This window comes from Ochotona princeps, chromosome 3 (genome assembly GCF_030435755.1).
Source record: "Ochotona princeps isolate mOchPri1 chromosome 3, mOchPri1.hap1, whole genome shotgun sequence".
Lineage (NCBI taxonomy): Eukaryota > Metazoa > Chordata > Mammalia > Lagomorpha > Ochotonidae > Ochotona > Ochotona princeps.
Genome location: NC_080834.1, coordinates 9,829,809 through 9,843,903, shown reverse-complemented (window position 1 = coordinate 9,843,903; position 14,095 = coordinate 9,829,809). Strand labels below are relative to the sequence as shown.

General features: G+C 38.6%; 1 protein-coding gene across 2 annotated transcripts in view; it reads right to left on the bottom strand.

Annotated features, from left to right (window-relative positions):
- The window catches only part of RNF13 (ring finger protein 13), a 78,594-nt gene that overhangs the window by 5,263 nt on the left and 59,236 nt on the right, over positions 1 to 14,095 (bottom strand). Inside the window, exons 5-7 of one of the 2 annotated variants that reach the window (XM_004597700.2) lie at positions 12,649 to 12,736; positions 7,791 to 7,881; positions 2,986 to 3,091 (exon numbers count right to left, since the gene is read on the bottom strand). In XM_004597700.2, coding sequence (XP_004597757.1) covers positions 2,986 to 3,091; positions 7,791 to 7,881; positions 12,649 to 12,736 — 285 coding nt within the window. Of the gene's footprint in view, positions 1 to 2,985; positions 3,092 to 7,790; positions 7,882 to 12,638; positions 12,737 to 14,095 lie in introns of both variants that reach the window. The other variant, XM_058661428.1, reaches the window with a different exon arrangement.

Here is a 14,095-nt window from a genome sequence, read left to right as displayed (position 1 = left end):
CTCCTCCTCTCAGTATATCTGACTTTGTAATAAAAAAAAAATAAAATAAATCTTAAAAAAAAAACCAAACAAACAAAAAATAAATTATGCTTGATTCACAATCACACTGATCCTTAATTAAATCATTAAATCACATTAGTGAGTATTTAACCCATAAATTATCCTTGGAATTTTTTATTCACTGACCTTGGCTATATTTTATTTACTAACAGACATTATAAGCAATATGGAACTATTTGTTTGCATAAATATAAATGTGACTATAGACTCCAAAGATTGAAACTATTCAAGAACAGAAGGTTATGACTGTAATAAATTATAAATGAATACAATTTCCACTAGTCATTATAATTTTAGTTCTGGCAGCATAATGGACAAAACACCTCCACCACAAATACACAGAAATGCTAGATAAAATAGACAAAATGCTTTAAACTTTAACTGGTGTATCTGCAAGAATAAAAGCAAAGTCCCCTGAGACAGAATCAAGTTACAAAGACACTATTCATAAAACGAAATTAGGATAAATATGACTTTATCAAGTTAAGAACTACATCCTCAAAAACAAAAAACAAACAAACAAAAAACACTTAAAACAATTCATGAAACTGGGACTTTTTGGCAAACTGAATATTTGATCAGGGGTTTTTGTCCAAATACATAAGAATATTTAAAACACAATAGTAAGAAAACAAGCTACCTAATAGGAAAAAAATGGACATTACTGATGATATTTAGCCACAGAAGATACATGAATACAAAAATGCATTCAAACATGTTCAGTCAACAGGAAAATGAACATCCAAATCCCAGTTAAAAACGACCTTCCACGAAGAAAAATTAAAATTTCAAAAGTTGACTAAACCAAGTGTTGCTATGAAAGTAGTTGAAGTGGTACTTTCAAACTACCAGTAGGACTGGAAAATGATACAACCGCTTTGGGAAATATTTTGACAACTTTTTATATATCTAAGAAAGAATGCAGACATAGAGTATACATGTTACAATTGCATTTACATCACGATGTGGAAGATACAAGCTCATCCAATGGGATCAAAAGCTGGTCTGTGGAAGCCTGGCTGTGGGAGAGGGCTAGAGGGAAGGAGCACCAAGCAGTGGGAGGACACTTGTGGTGATCAGTAGTTCATTACCTTGGTTGTGATAGTGGTACTTATTTCTAATTTACTAAATTGTAATCGCTTCTCGGCCTTTTGGCTAAGATCAAGTGTACTAAATTGTAGAATTTATGTGTAATCATTATATGCCAATAATGCCTCAAAAATAAAGGCTTTCTTTAAAAAAAAAAAAAAATCCCAAGGAGCCACAACTGAGCCGATTCAAAGCCAAGAGCCAGGAGCCTCTTCTGGGTGTCCCACGCAAGTGCAGAGTCCCAAGGCTCTCCTTGGCCACAAGGGAGCTGGATGGAAAGTGGGGCTGCCGGGATTAGAACTGGCGCCCATGTAGGATCCTGGCATGTGCAAAGTGAGAAATGCATCTGCTAGGCTACTACGCCGGGCCCTAAATGCTTTCTTTATGTACCTGAACAGTAACTCGTAAGAGGAGGCCAACATAATGCAGGCTTTCAAACCAAGAAAAAAGAAACTAAAATTTAAATAATTTAAATTCATTTTAAAAACACAATAAAAAGTAAATAGGAATTATTCCAAATATGTGACTACAATAAATGTAAATGAGTCAATTCAAACAAAATTTTAAGGACTTATTTATTTGAAAGACAAAATAATAAAATGAAAGGGAGAGCTAGAGAGAGATCTCTGCTCTGCTGGTTACTGCCCAAATGCCCAGGCCCGGCTCCCTCGTGGACGGCGAGAGCCAACACACTTACGTCACCAGCTGCTGCTTTTCCAGGTGCATTATTTGCAGGAAGCTAGGTCAGAAGTGATGTTGTGGGGACTCACCCAGCACTCAGATTTGGGATGCGAATACCCCAGGCAGTGGTTTAAACCACTGTGCCACAGTGCCCACTTCTAAATTCACTTTTTTTTTTAACAGAAATACATCACATTTTATAAGGAAAAAATGCAACTGTATGATATTTGGAAGATTAAACTGAATGACACAAATAAAAAAAGTGGAGGACTAAAGTTATGCCATGAACATCCAAAGCAAAAGAAAAGTTGGTGCATCAGATAAAATATATTTAAGGCAAAATTTATCATTAGGAGACACTTTACCTAGGAAAATAACAAAACTATGGGAAAAACACAAAAATTCCCAGGATCAGCAATTTGAAACGCTGGCATTTCCTATCAGAGTGCCACTTTGAATCCCAGTTCTTGGCTTCTTATCTCACTTCCTACTGATATGCCTGGGAAGGCAGAAGATAGCCCAGGTATTCAGGATGGAATTTCAGGCTTATAGTTCCTGGCTCTGGCCTGGCCCAGATCTGATTATTGCAACCATTTGGAGAGTGAACCAGCTTGTGGAAGATACATCTGTCTGGTCTGCTTTTCAAATAAATACATACACCTTTAAAAAAATTAAAAAACTAAATACATTATTGAACATTAAGACACCGACTGGGATGCTCGCCCTTACCCAAGTGCCCGGGTTCAAGTCCAGCTGTGCTCCTGGTTCTGGGTCCTGCCTAACGAGCACCCGGGCAGGCAGCAGGTGAGGTCTCCAGTGGCTGCATCTCTGACCTCCAAGTGAGGGAACGGGACTGCTTCTGGCTCCTCCCACCGCAGACATTTGGGGGGCGACCCAGCGGATGAGCTCTCAGTCCCTCAAGCCAATCTCTCTTTCGCAGCAAGTCACTCCACACTATTTCCGGTAACTTCATCACCTTCCCTATCCCCCCGAGGAAATCACCATTCTGATTTTTTTAACTCAGATTGCTTTCTACCTTTTTCAAAACATCATAAAAATGACCCCAAACAGGATGAACTCTTATAGAAGGCTTCCTTCATTTAATGAAATACTTCAGATCCATCCATGCTATCTTTAAAAAGCTTAGTTACCTACCATGAAAATGACGATGAGGATGAGGCAGATGCCTACTATGATGAGGAAGGGGATCAGGTAGTACTCCAGAGGAAGGCTGAATTCTGGAACCAAGACAATGTGGCCTCTAGAAGAAAACCAAAAATAACAATTAAGAACTGGTAATTAAACTGCTTTAGAGACATGATCACATTACAATTAAACTACAATGCATAGCTCTTTCCTAATATATGATATTTGATAATTTAAATCTATTTCACATGGTTTTCAAAACAACCTGTTGTAAAATTAAGAGAATCTATTAGAGTACTTAAAGGAAAACAGCCAAATAACATTTACTGAGTCGGCCCAAAAGAGACATCGTTTGCAGTATTCCGGGCAAAAGTCACATTTTATATCCAACACCAGGATTACAAGTCGTGGTGGTATCTTGGGTAGCACCTTGGCATCGTGTCAACAAGAACTTCCACCTCAACCAAATTAGGTCTCCCATGGCAAAATCCTACAACCCATTCTAATCAAAATATACTCCTTTCTCCCAACTGTTTTGCACGTTGCTGTTTCACCAGATAAAAAGAACATAGCCCTTGTAACATTCATTCAACTCTGAAAAGTGGAATGAAAAACCGGTTAGTTAAGAAATTTCCAAGTTGTGGCTTCCTCTCTCTTCTCCACTGTTTGAAATGTGTATGTTGTGCGGGTGAGGAATCGGAATGCTGTACCTCTGTTAGCAGTCATTATGGTTATTAACCATGTCATCAGTCACTGTATTGCGTCATCATACAATCTGAGTGAGACCCCCGAGATGAAACTGTGTGAGAAGTACATGCTCTGTGTTGCATGAGCAAATTTTACATGACATAAAACTCTGTGTTGAACATTTCCTGATTTAGGGAAGGGTCTATTTAATGTTCATGTCTATATAATGACTTATACTGTCTATATAATGATTTATCCATCCTTAGGTCTACTGCGCTACCGAAGCAGGATGGTGCTGGCAGTGCCACTTTGTGACCCACCATGGAGTGCTTGCTCTAGGAAGTGAAGCCAGGTGCTTCACAATACGAAGTTAAAACGACAATTTTCAATATAAATGGGGCCAAAAAACCAGGTTGACTCTTGGTATTCCTAGAATACCATAGACTTCAAGAAAAATAACATGAAAGCACATTTTTACTTCAAAACTGCTCTGCACTCTTCCTTCTGTCATTTATTATACTAATATTAAAGAAGCTCAAGCAAACTGAACCAGAAACAAAAAGAAAATACCAGAAATTTCCCCTCAAAATTCAAACACTTTCAAAAACCTATCAGAATTGCTAAAATGTAAGTTGCTTTTTATTTCAATCACTTTCCAGGAGTCTGGGGGATGACATACATTTCTGTACACTGACATATGTGGGTAGGGGGATTCAAAACATCTGTGGAAATTGTACATTATGAAAAAACTATAGATTTCAAAACAGTTTTGCACAATATACATATTCATATTCATATTTCACAAACTTTTTCATGTGTCCTTGCATGATCAGTGCAGAAACCACAGCAGCAGCAGCAGGCCTGGGCTGATCAATGTAATACCCCCACCTTCAGATCGAGGCCAGCTCCTTGGAACGTAGTTTCTGCAAGTGCTGATGCCAATGGCCCCACTTGTACCTGTCATGGCTTTTCCGTGAGTTGCTAATCATTTACCACATCTCAAACCCCAAGTCCACCAACCTACTGTACAGCAACAATGTGAGAGTTTAAGCAAGACTATAATATATCCTGACATTAACCCACTGTGGCTTGATATCTCAGTATTGAAAAGGCCTACACCTCTTACATTCCGGTCTTCTTCTCCCTTCTCTTCGTATGTTTAGGACTTTCTATGGCACACTTTGCCTGGCTGAGATAAATAGTGTCCTATGAAACAAGCTCCAGGGTTCCTCATAAATGAACAGAGCTACTAAGTGGGAATAAATAAACCAAAAGTTCAGGGACTCCAAGCAAAGTAGAAATTAAGAGTCTTTACTAGAAACTAGAAATGTAATCAATTTCACATTTTTCTAGAAGCTCTGTGTAGGATTCATCAGCCTAGGTTCTACATTTAATTTTCTAAATATCCCATTACTAATCACGTGCTCTATCTCAAATCATTTGTCTGTCAAAACACATTGTTATAATTTTAAATGCTCTAAAATTGACAAAAAGTTCTAAGCATTTTCAGTCAAAAGCTCAATTCAAGCTCAAAACACATTCAAGATACCAATTTTTTTAAATCAATATTGCCAGTGGTGGACTTGGTGGCAAGGATGACACAGGGTGAAAACTACAACAGAACATCACTCATTTGGCTTCATTTCAATTTCCTTGATCTGCCCACGTTTCCCACAGCCGAGCCTGCAGAATCATCTCCGTCCTGGGTTTATGTGCATTTGAGAAGTAAGGTATGTTGAACATCTTGCCAACCTTCATGTCCACCCCTAAATACTGTGCAGCCCAGTTAAGACTTCATTCCAGAGTCCTAAGCAACCCTGGGTACAGGGTGCTTGTCTCCTTCATCTGTGTTCTCAGACTATCTTAAAACCAGGTGGCTAGGCCTACATTTCAAACCAATAACCAATCAAATCCCTCAAATCCTTGGTTTACACAGAAGCTCTATCTCATTGTTCTTTCCAACATCCAACCCTCAACCATGAATCCTCAGTGGCTTTCCATCCCAGCCATCTGTGCTACAGATCATGTCAAAAAGCACTGCAAAGTTGCTCTACAGGAAGAGGAATGATGGTTATTTTCTTAATACATTTTTTTTGAAAACCTAGAATCTTACTTTAAAAAGGACATGAGAAGCTTTCTCAGTAAAGTAAGGAACAAGACAACAACGTTTATTATCTTCAACGCTCTGTAGCATGATATCAGAAATATTACAAATGCAGTTGGCTAAAAGGCAGCAATATGAAATTTAAAAAGAAAACAATGATTATGTTTGTGCCTTGTAGCACAGAAAAATAAGATGCATATTTAAAAACAATTAAGTGAAAACTCTATGGTCGGAAATCAGTATGGAGAACATTCAAACAACTCAAATTCAGCATACCATATGATCTGGCAATAGCACTCCTAGGAATATATCCAGAACACTTGTTTTATGAGAAACCAACATGCACTCCTATGTTCATAGCAGCACAATCAGTAATTGCAAAATCATGGAAGCAGCCAAAATGCCCATCAGCAGAGGATTGGCTAAGAAAGCTATGGTTCATCTACTCCACGGAATACTACTCAGCTATTAAAAAAAACATAATGCAGTTCTTTGTGGCCAAATGGGCCAAACTGGAAACCATAATGCTAAGGGGAATGAGCCAATCCCAAAAGGTTAAATACCACATGTTTGCCTTAATTTAAGATGACACGATGTTATGCATAACATGTTATGTTAGGTATGTTATATGTTGTGTATAAACTAAAATTGAAATGTCAATGAGGTGGTCACAGAAGGTGGCTAGGAACTCGCATTTACTTTTAGCATATTGGTTACTCATTACTATGTCAATTAATTCCATAATGATGTAAATTTTTGCTGATGGTATGTTGGAGCTTTTAATTGATCGGGATGATACTCTGCTGGCTCTGTCTTCAGACCAGAGAGGGTATACCTAAGAAGCCGTTGAACTTGACTGGACAATAAGATGCTGGACTCTATGTTTGGTATATGCTTGCAATGGGGGAATCTCAACTGAACTTGAGCTGTGGTTATGCAACAAGGTGGAGGAATCCACCATGGCGGGAGGGTTTGGGGAGGGGTGGGGAGAATCCAAGTACCTATGAAACTGTGTCACATAATACAATGTAATTAATGAATTAGTAATAATAAATAAATTTTAAAAAACCTCTATGGTCCTCATTTTAAAAATAGAAGCGAAACAATATACACTAATGATTTGTTGTATCTTTAAAAAAAACCCCATGCATTTCCTAGGAAAGGGGGACATTTAAAGGTGGAGTCATTGGGGACCCTGAGATGACATCAGGTGGCCATCCCCACTCCCGGGTATTGACTGGGATAACATGGAGTGGTGGCTTCCCCCCTCTCTCCCTCTTTGCCTAGCTACAGGAAGAAGGAGGAGAACATTGAAAACAATGGTCTCATCCTAAGCAGTGGTCCACATGGGCACGCACCCTTCTCAACTATGTAAACATCAAAAGATGTTAAAAAGAATGGAGTAGACAGTAGACAATTATTAACATTTTTGTTATAGTTCTCAGTCAAAACAAAGTGCATTTTTGGAAGAAACACTGAAGGGTTCACTAAACTGTTTTCTATAGTATTAAATTAGAAAATTTTTTCTTAGTTCAATTTCAATTCCTTCTGTAATACAGTTTTTTAGAGAAGTTTCATATAGAAGTTTTTATTCCAAATCAAACTTTTAAATCTTGAAAACTGACTTCTTGTCTTTGTAGAGTTAGTCACTGCTACTACTTCTGGAGTCTGCTTACAAAATACCAAATTTCCTTTTAATAAAATAGAAACATTTCTTCAAAGAGAATGTCATCTAAATGTGAACTACATAAAAATATATAAAGGGTTTGATTAAACTAAAAAATGACAGGTTTTGTTTTCTTTTTAGCAAATGGCTACCTTTCTCTCAACATGCTTTCAATACAATATATAAGCACACATAGAATAGCGCAGTAAGTCTTTAAATCACAAAGACATAGAAAGACAGAATTAAGCAAAACAGTTCATTCAAAGACACAATCCTGATTATACCTAATATTACAGAATTCTCCCCTAGTATAAAGGAAAAATTTAAGTTACATGACTTTTTTATATTATTACTTACCCTTTTTCATATGTAAATTCATCTTTCAGGGAATTGGCTGACGATTCACCAATAAAGACAGATGGAATGTCAATTTTCTTTAACACATCAACTATATAAAATAATAATAAAATTAATATTAAAAGCCCATATTTACAATGCATTCTTAGCTGTTTCATAAGAGCAGCAAGTGCAACTGCAAACAATTACAATCACCTTAAATTTTCCATTGCTGATTTTCTAGATTATAGATTTGATTTCATCATCAAATTTAGAAACTCTGTAACATCTACAATCACAGACTTTTGCATATACAGACTGCCTCACCTATTCTCTCAGTAGTCCTAAAACAGCAACACAATTGTATTTTTAGTATTTCTATTTCCTTTTCCCCTCTTCAGATATGCCTTTTAAGAATTATTTGAGAGGTAGTCAGAAAGACATCTGTTGATTCTTTCCTCAAATGCCCACATGGCTAAGACAGGAACAAATGGAAGCCAAGAACCGGGAACTCACAGGAATTACTTGGGGCATTACTGCGGCATGCCGGGTCTGCACTAGCAGGATGCTGACCTCAGCAGCCAGAGCACAGTGCTGAACCCAAGGAGTACAATAAGAGAGCCAGGTTATTCAATCACAAGGCTAATTATCTGCCCCACAGACAAAACTATGAAGGAGAAGAGAAGAGAGGGGAGGGGAGAAGAGGGGAGGGGAGGAGAGGAAAGGGAAGGGGAGGGAATAAAGCTTCCACATACCCATTTCCAAGAGAGGTATAATCCAGGTAATGACCACTTTATAACAGCTTTAGAAATAACACCGCTTACATCTAGCTTTCCAGAGCTAATGGCTGGGAGGAGTTGATAAAGACACAAGGAGAGGAAAGCTGGGTAAATGTCTACTTCCTCCTATCCCTGGAGGCTATGATAAAGCCTTGCGTTTTGAGTGGTGCTTTCTCAAAAAATTTGACTTACACTTATATTCAAATCCAAACTCAAATGTCACCAAAAAATAATCTGGAGAAAATTAGGCATTACTCAGACACAAAAACAATTCTTTTAATGTTAACAATAGGAAAAAGCAGTCCTATTATTAGCTGTGAGCTAAATAACAGATTTGGCTTTAAATTCCCCTTTTTATACTACAATCTTCAAAATAACTGTTCTACATTCTAAATAGCAACGCAATATACATTATGCCACAAGGCTCCTGGCTTTGGATTGGAGCCGCTCTAACCATTGTGGCCACTTGGGGGGTGAATCATTGGATGGAAGATCTTCCTCTCTGTGTTTCCTCCTCCTCTCCGTGTATCTGACTTTCCAATAAAAATTTTTTAAAAAATTTAAGAAGGGGATTGCAAGAAAATAAAAATAACCATTTCTATCCAAAAACAAATGTTGTATTAGAAGTAGTAAGAATTGTTCTTGTTTTCCATTCTAGGAAAATACTACTACTATGATTATATTGATAAAACAAGAAAATGAAGATTTCTTTTGCATGTATTCCTGGTTAATGGAAGAAGGGGAATAAGGGGATTAACAGAATTTCGATGTATATTAAATGACGTGTGCCATAAAACTTAGCTTCCCCAAAACACACACACAAGATTAGAGTTTTAAAACTTACATAGTTAGAATCTCTAATGCTTCTAACTCTAATGATGTTTTCTAGCTTTAAAACAAAACTGTAAACATTTCCATTAAAAAAAAAACCTATGTATAGAAAGTAACATTACCTTGTACAAGTTTTTGCAAGGATAATTATGTAACCACCATAACTATGACACAGACTATTTGAACCACCCTCAAAAACTGCCTCATCCCCCCTTTACAGTTATTCCTTCTTCCTACCCTCAGCAACCACTGATGGCTTATTTTGGTTTATTATTCTTAAAAAGACAAGCTTTTTTTGTCACCTCCAAGTTGCTTTATGCAAATGTAAACACTATTTTCCTATATATACAGACACACCCTTCTCTCTCTCCTAACGCCCTCTCCTCTCCTTCCTCACCCTATTTCTCTCTCCCTCCTTCTCTCTCTGCCTTTCCCTCTCTCTCACAAACACAGGCATATCTAAATAGCAGGAGGGCAGGAACAAACATGGTTACTCTAGGAATATCTAATCACTGCCTTTATACTGATGAGATTGATAAAATGTTTATTTTCATATTGGGCCTCGCCTTGAAAGCCCCGGGATCCCATATGGGCGCCGGTTCTAATCCTGACAGCTCCACTTCCCATCCAGCTCCCCGCTTGTGGCCTGGGAAAGCAGTCCAGTACGGCCCAAAGCTTGACACTGCACCCGCGTGGGAGACCCGGAAAAGGTTCCTGGTTCCCGGCTTCGGATTGGCGCCTACCGGCCCGTTGCAGCTCACTTGGGGAGTGAAACATCGGACGGAAGATCTTCCTCTCTGTCTCTCCTCCTCTCTGTATATCTGACTTTGTAATAAAATAAATAAATCTTTAAAAAGATGTTTATTTTCATATGAACAGAATCAGTTAGTAATAGAAAAGGGGCTGGTGCTATACAGTGCAGAGTAAAGGACACTTTGCGATGACAACATCCCACATCACAGTTCTTCAGTTTCAGTTCTGATTGGTTAGTTTCCCATTCAACTCCCTGCTAATTTGGGCAAGCAGCAGATGATGGGCCAAGTGCTTGGGCCCATGTAAACTCACATGGAAGACACAGACTGAGTTCCTGGCTCCTGGCTTCAGCCTGGCCTAGCCTTGGCTGTTGTAGCCATATGTGGAGTGAATCAGCAGATAGAAGCTCTCTCTCTTCCTTCTGCCTTCCAAATAAATAAATAAATCTTTAAAGAAATGATTAGAAAGTTCAAGTTTTTTTCCCATTCCATGATACACTTCAGATAGCCTTTCTTTCCTGCCAATACAGATCAACCTCATCATTTTTAATGGTTACATCAGTATTGCTATAGGATTATATGCTCTACAGAGGTATTTTCTATCTTGCTTAGAGATTTTTGTAACCACAAATAACTTAAATTTATTTTAGTTCATATTTAAAAATTGAGATTACACACTCATTAGATGTTTTACTTTTTCATACTCAAGGTGAAACATTTGACTTGTCAATATTACCTAACAATCATTAGAAGTAACATAACTTGTGATATGATATCTAAAGACATAAGAAAAGCTTTTCCCTTTAGCAAGCAGATGAAGAAAGGGTGAGGGACAATGCTATAGGCAAATATGAACAGTTAGCATGGAAATTGCACCATTTACCTACTGAAAATGAAGCCACAGAAGTTCTAGTTCACCAAATACTTTCTAATCTACAAAATAACTGGATATATATTGCCAAGCCGTTCTATTATATCACAGAAAAATTACAATTTTAATGCTCAGTTGCAGTCTCTTCAGATTCATTATCCAATTAACTAATATTTCCATCTGATTGTCTCATAGATGCTTTCCTAATTACTGTTTCCCAAATGCTAATAATCTGTATGTCTTTCCTCCATCAACCTATTCATTCTCATCCAGGTGTCACGGGCACACCTGCTCTCCCAGGTTAAACGCTTGCTAGAACATACAAGAAACTAATCTGGGAATACCTCAAAGTATCTTTGGAGATCTCCCCAATCGAACTGCTGGACTCAGAACTCTAACCAAGAAAAGACGGAAGACAGAACAGGACAATCATTCATCTCAGTTATATGTTGGCAGCGAAATATGGGGCAAACGGAGACTTTATGATGGACCATATCAATCAGTGGACGACCTCATCGAGCGAAACTGGCAACGATTCATAACTGGAGAGCTATTAACACCACTCGAGCACATATCTCAGAGCATGCCCCACATCCGGGACTTGGGGTGGGCGGGAAACCAGGTGGGGCTTCTCCCTCAATGTCCCCCTTTACCTCAGATACATGATGGAAACAATATTGACATAATAGCATTACCCACTTCCCTATCCCCCTGAACCTTTTTTTTTCTTTTTTTTCTTCTTTCTCACTTAACTGTAATTAACTATGTAAAGATTGTCAACAACAATACAATAAAATAGATTAAAAAAAAATTTTTTTGGAGCCATTCTTGGCTCCTCCTTTCCCTTTACTCCCTAAATCAAATCCTGTCAACTCCAAAATAAATCCAGAATTCTATCACCTCTCATCACCTTGACTGCACCAATGTTCTCTGTGGGCACCCTTGACCATATTTCACCTTCAATCTACTCTCCAAAGATCAAAGTGATCTTGTTAAAATACATCAGAATATTTAAAATTTATTGTAAATACTAGGTTTTATATGATGGTGTGAGGATGGCATTGTAGCATAGTGAGTAAAGCCACCCCCTACAATGCAAGCACCCTAAGTGGGAGCTGGTTCAAGTCCTGGCTGCACTACTTTTGATTCACCTCCTTGCTGGTGGCCTGAGAAAACAGCAGAGAATGGCTGAAGCCCTTGGGCCCCTGCACCCACGTGGGAGACCCAGAAGAGCTCCTGGCTCCTGGCTTCAGATCAGCGCAGCACTGGCCGTTGTGGTCCCTTGGGGAGTGAGTCATTGGATGAAGATCTTCCTCTCTGTCTCTCCTCCTCTCTATATTCCTGACTTTGTAATAAAAATAAATAAATCTTATAAAAAAAGAAATATTTAACTCAGAGATTTAACTCTAAAACTTTGACTTTGGTTTTAATCAAAACATAAATTTAAAAACACAGATTTTAAAAAAAAACTGTTTACAATTCCATCAACTAAAAATAGAATTATCCCAAAAGGGTTAAGAATTGAGAATTATCTATAGAGAAGAAATTTTCCTTTTTAAGCAGAAAACCAGAGGAGGAAAATCTACTAATTTTTAGTTCCAAATGCTCTTCAAACAGGAGAGAAGAAAAGTGATACCTGTACTTACTGTCGTTGGATCCCATGCTAATGAGGTCGTCAGAATCAACATTGTGAACTATGGCTGCTTTGTACCCTGCTCGCTGGGCATTTAAAACCTGCAAATGACCAACAATCATGGTAGGTTAGGGACAGTGTCATGTCATAATGTACTTAAAGTTCAATAAACATCACTAGGGCTACACTACATCTATCAACGATATATATCATATATCCAGGACTACTTCATACACACACATAAACACACAGAGGAATAAGCCTCAAGTGTGTTCGTGAAATATTATGATGTTTAGGATTGATGCTCAAGAATGTACGTAGTTTCCTGATTTTACTCACGGCATTAACTGAAACTAGAAACACAGGATAGGAATACCAGCCGAAACACTGACAGGATCCAGTGTAAGAAGCCTGATTACGGACTCTAGTGCTGACGCAGGAGACGAACCCAATGCCTGCAATGCCAGCATCCCCAAAGGGCAACAGTTCAGCCTGCGGAAATCCAGCTCCCTGCTAAATAGCCTGGAAAACACAGGGGAAGATGGCTCCAGTGCTTGAGCCGCTGCCGCCCACGTGAGAAATCTGGAAGAAGCTCCTGACTCCTGCTTGAGCCTGGCCTAGGCCTGGCTGTTACGGCCATCTAGAGAGTGAACCAGAGCATGGAAGATATGTGAGTGTGTGTGTGTGTGTGTCTGTGTGTGTATCCCTCTCTCTGTAATTCTGAATTTCAAATAAACAAGTTTTGTTTTTTAAATAAACTGATACATTGGTCATTTGGTAGCATGTTATTTAACTTCATGTTGTTGTAAATTTTCTATTTTTCTCTCTGTTGATTTTGTTTTATGGCTTTTCATTTAAGGGGATATATGGTAAATGTAATAGAGACTATCACATTTAGATGTGAAGATACAATACAGCATGCACCTCTACTTCCAAACCAAAGATGGACTCCCAATGAATCTGTTGACTGTATCTTGACAATAGGATGCTGCACTCTGCCACTGTCCATGCCTACAATATCAGGTTACACTGAAATAGCAGAATGATGGACTTATGGCTGACTGTAAAGGACTGTACTACTGCAATGATATGGAGGAAATGGGGGCAGGTACTTGGGGAGGGGGAAAAGAAACTCTCACAGCGTATGGAACTGTATCATGGAACAATAAAAGATTTTGTAAGGAAAAATAAATAAATAAATAAATTATTAAATTAAAAACAAAAATAGGGGCCCGGCAGCGTGGCCTAGTGGTTAAAGTCCTCGCCTTGAACACGCCGGGATCCTATATGGGCGCCGGTTCTAATCCTGACAGCTCCACTTCCCATCCAGCTCCCTGCTTGTGGCCTGGGAAAGCAGTCGAGGACGGCCCAATGCATTGGGACCCTGCACCCGTGTGGGAGACCTGGAAGAGGTTCCTGGTTCCCGGCTTCGGATCGGCGCGCACCAGCCGTTGCGGCTC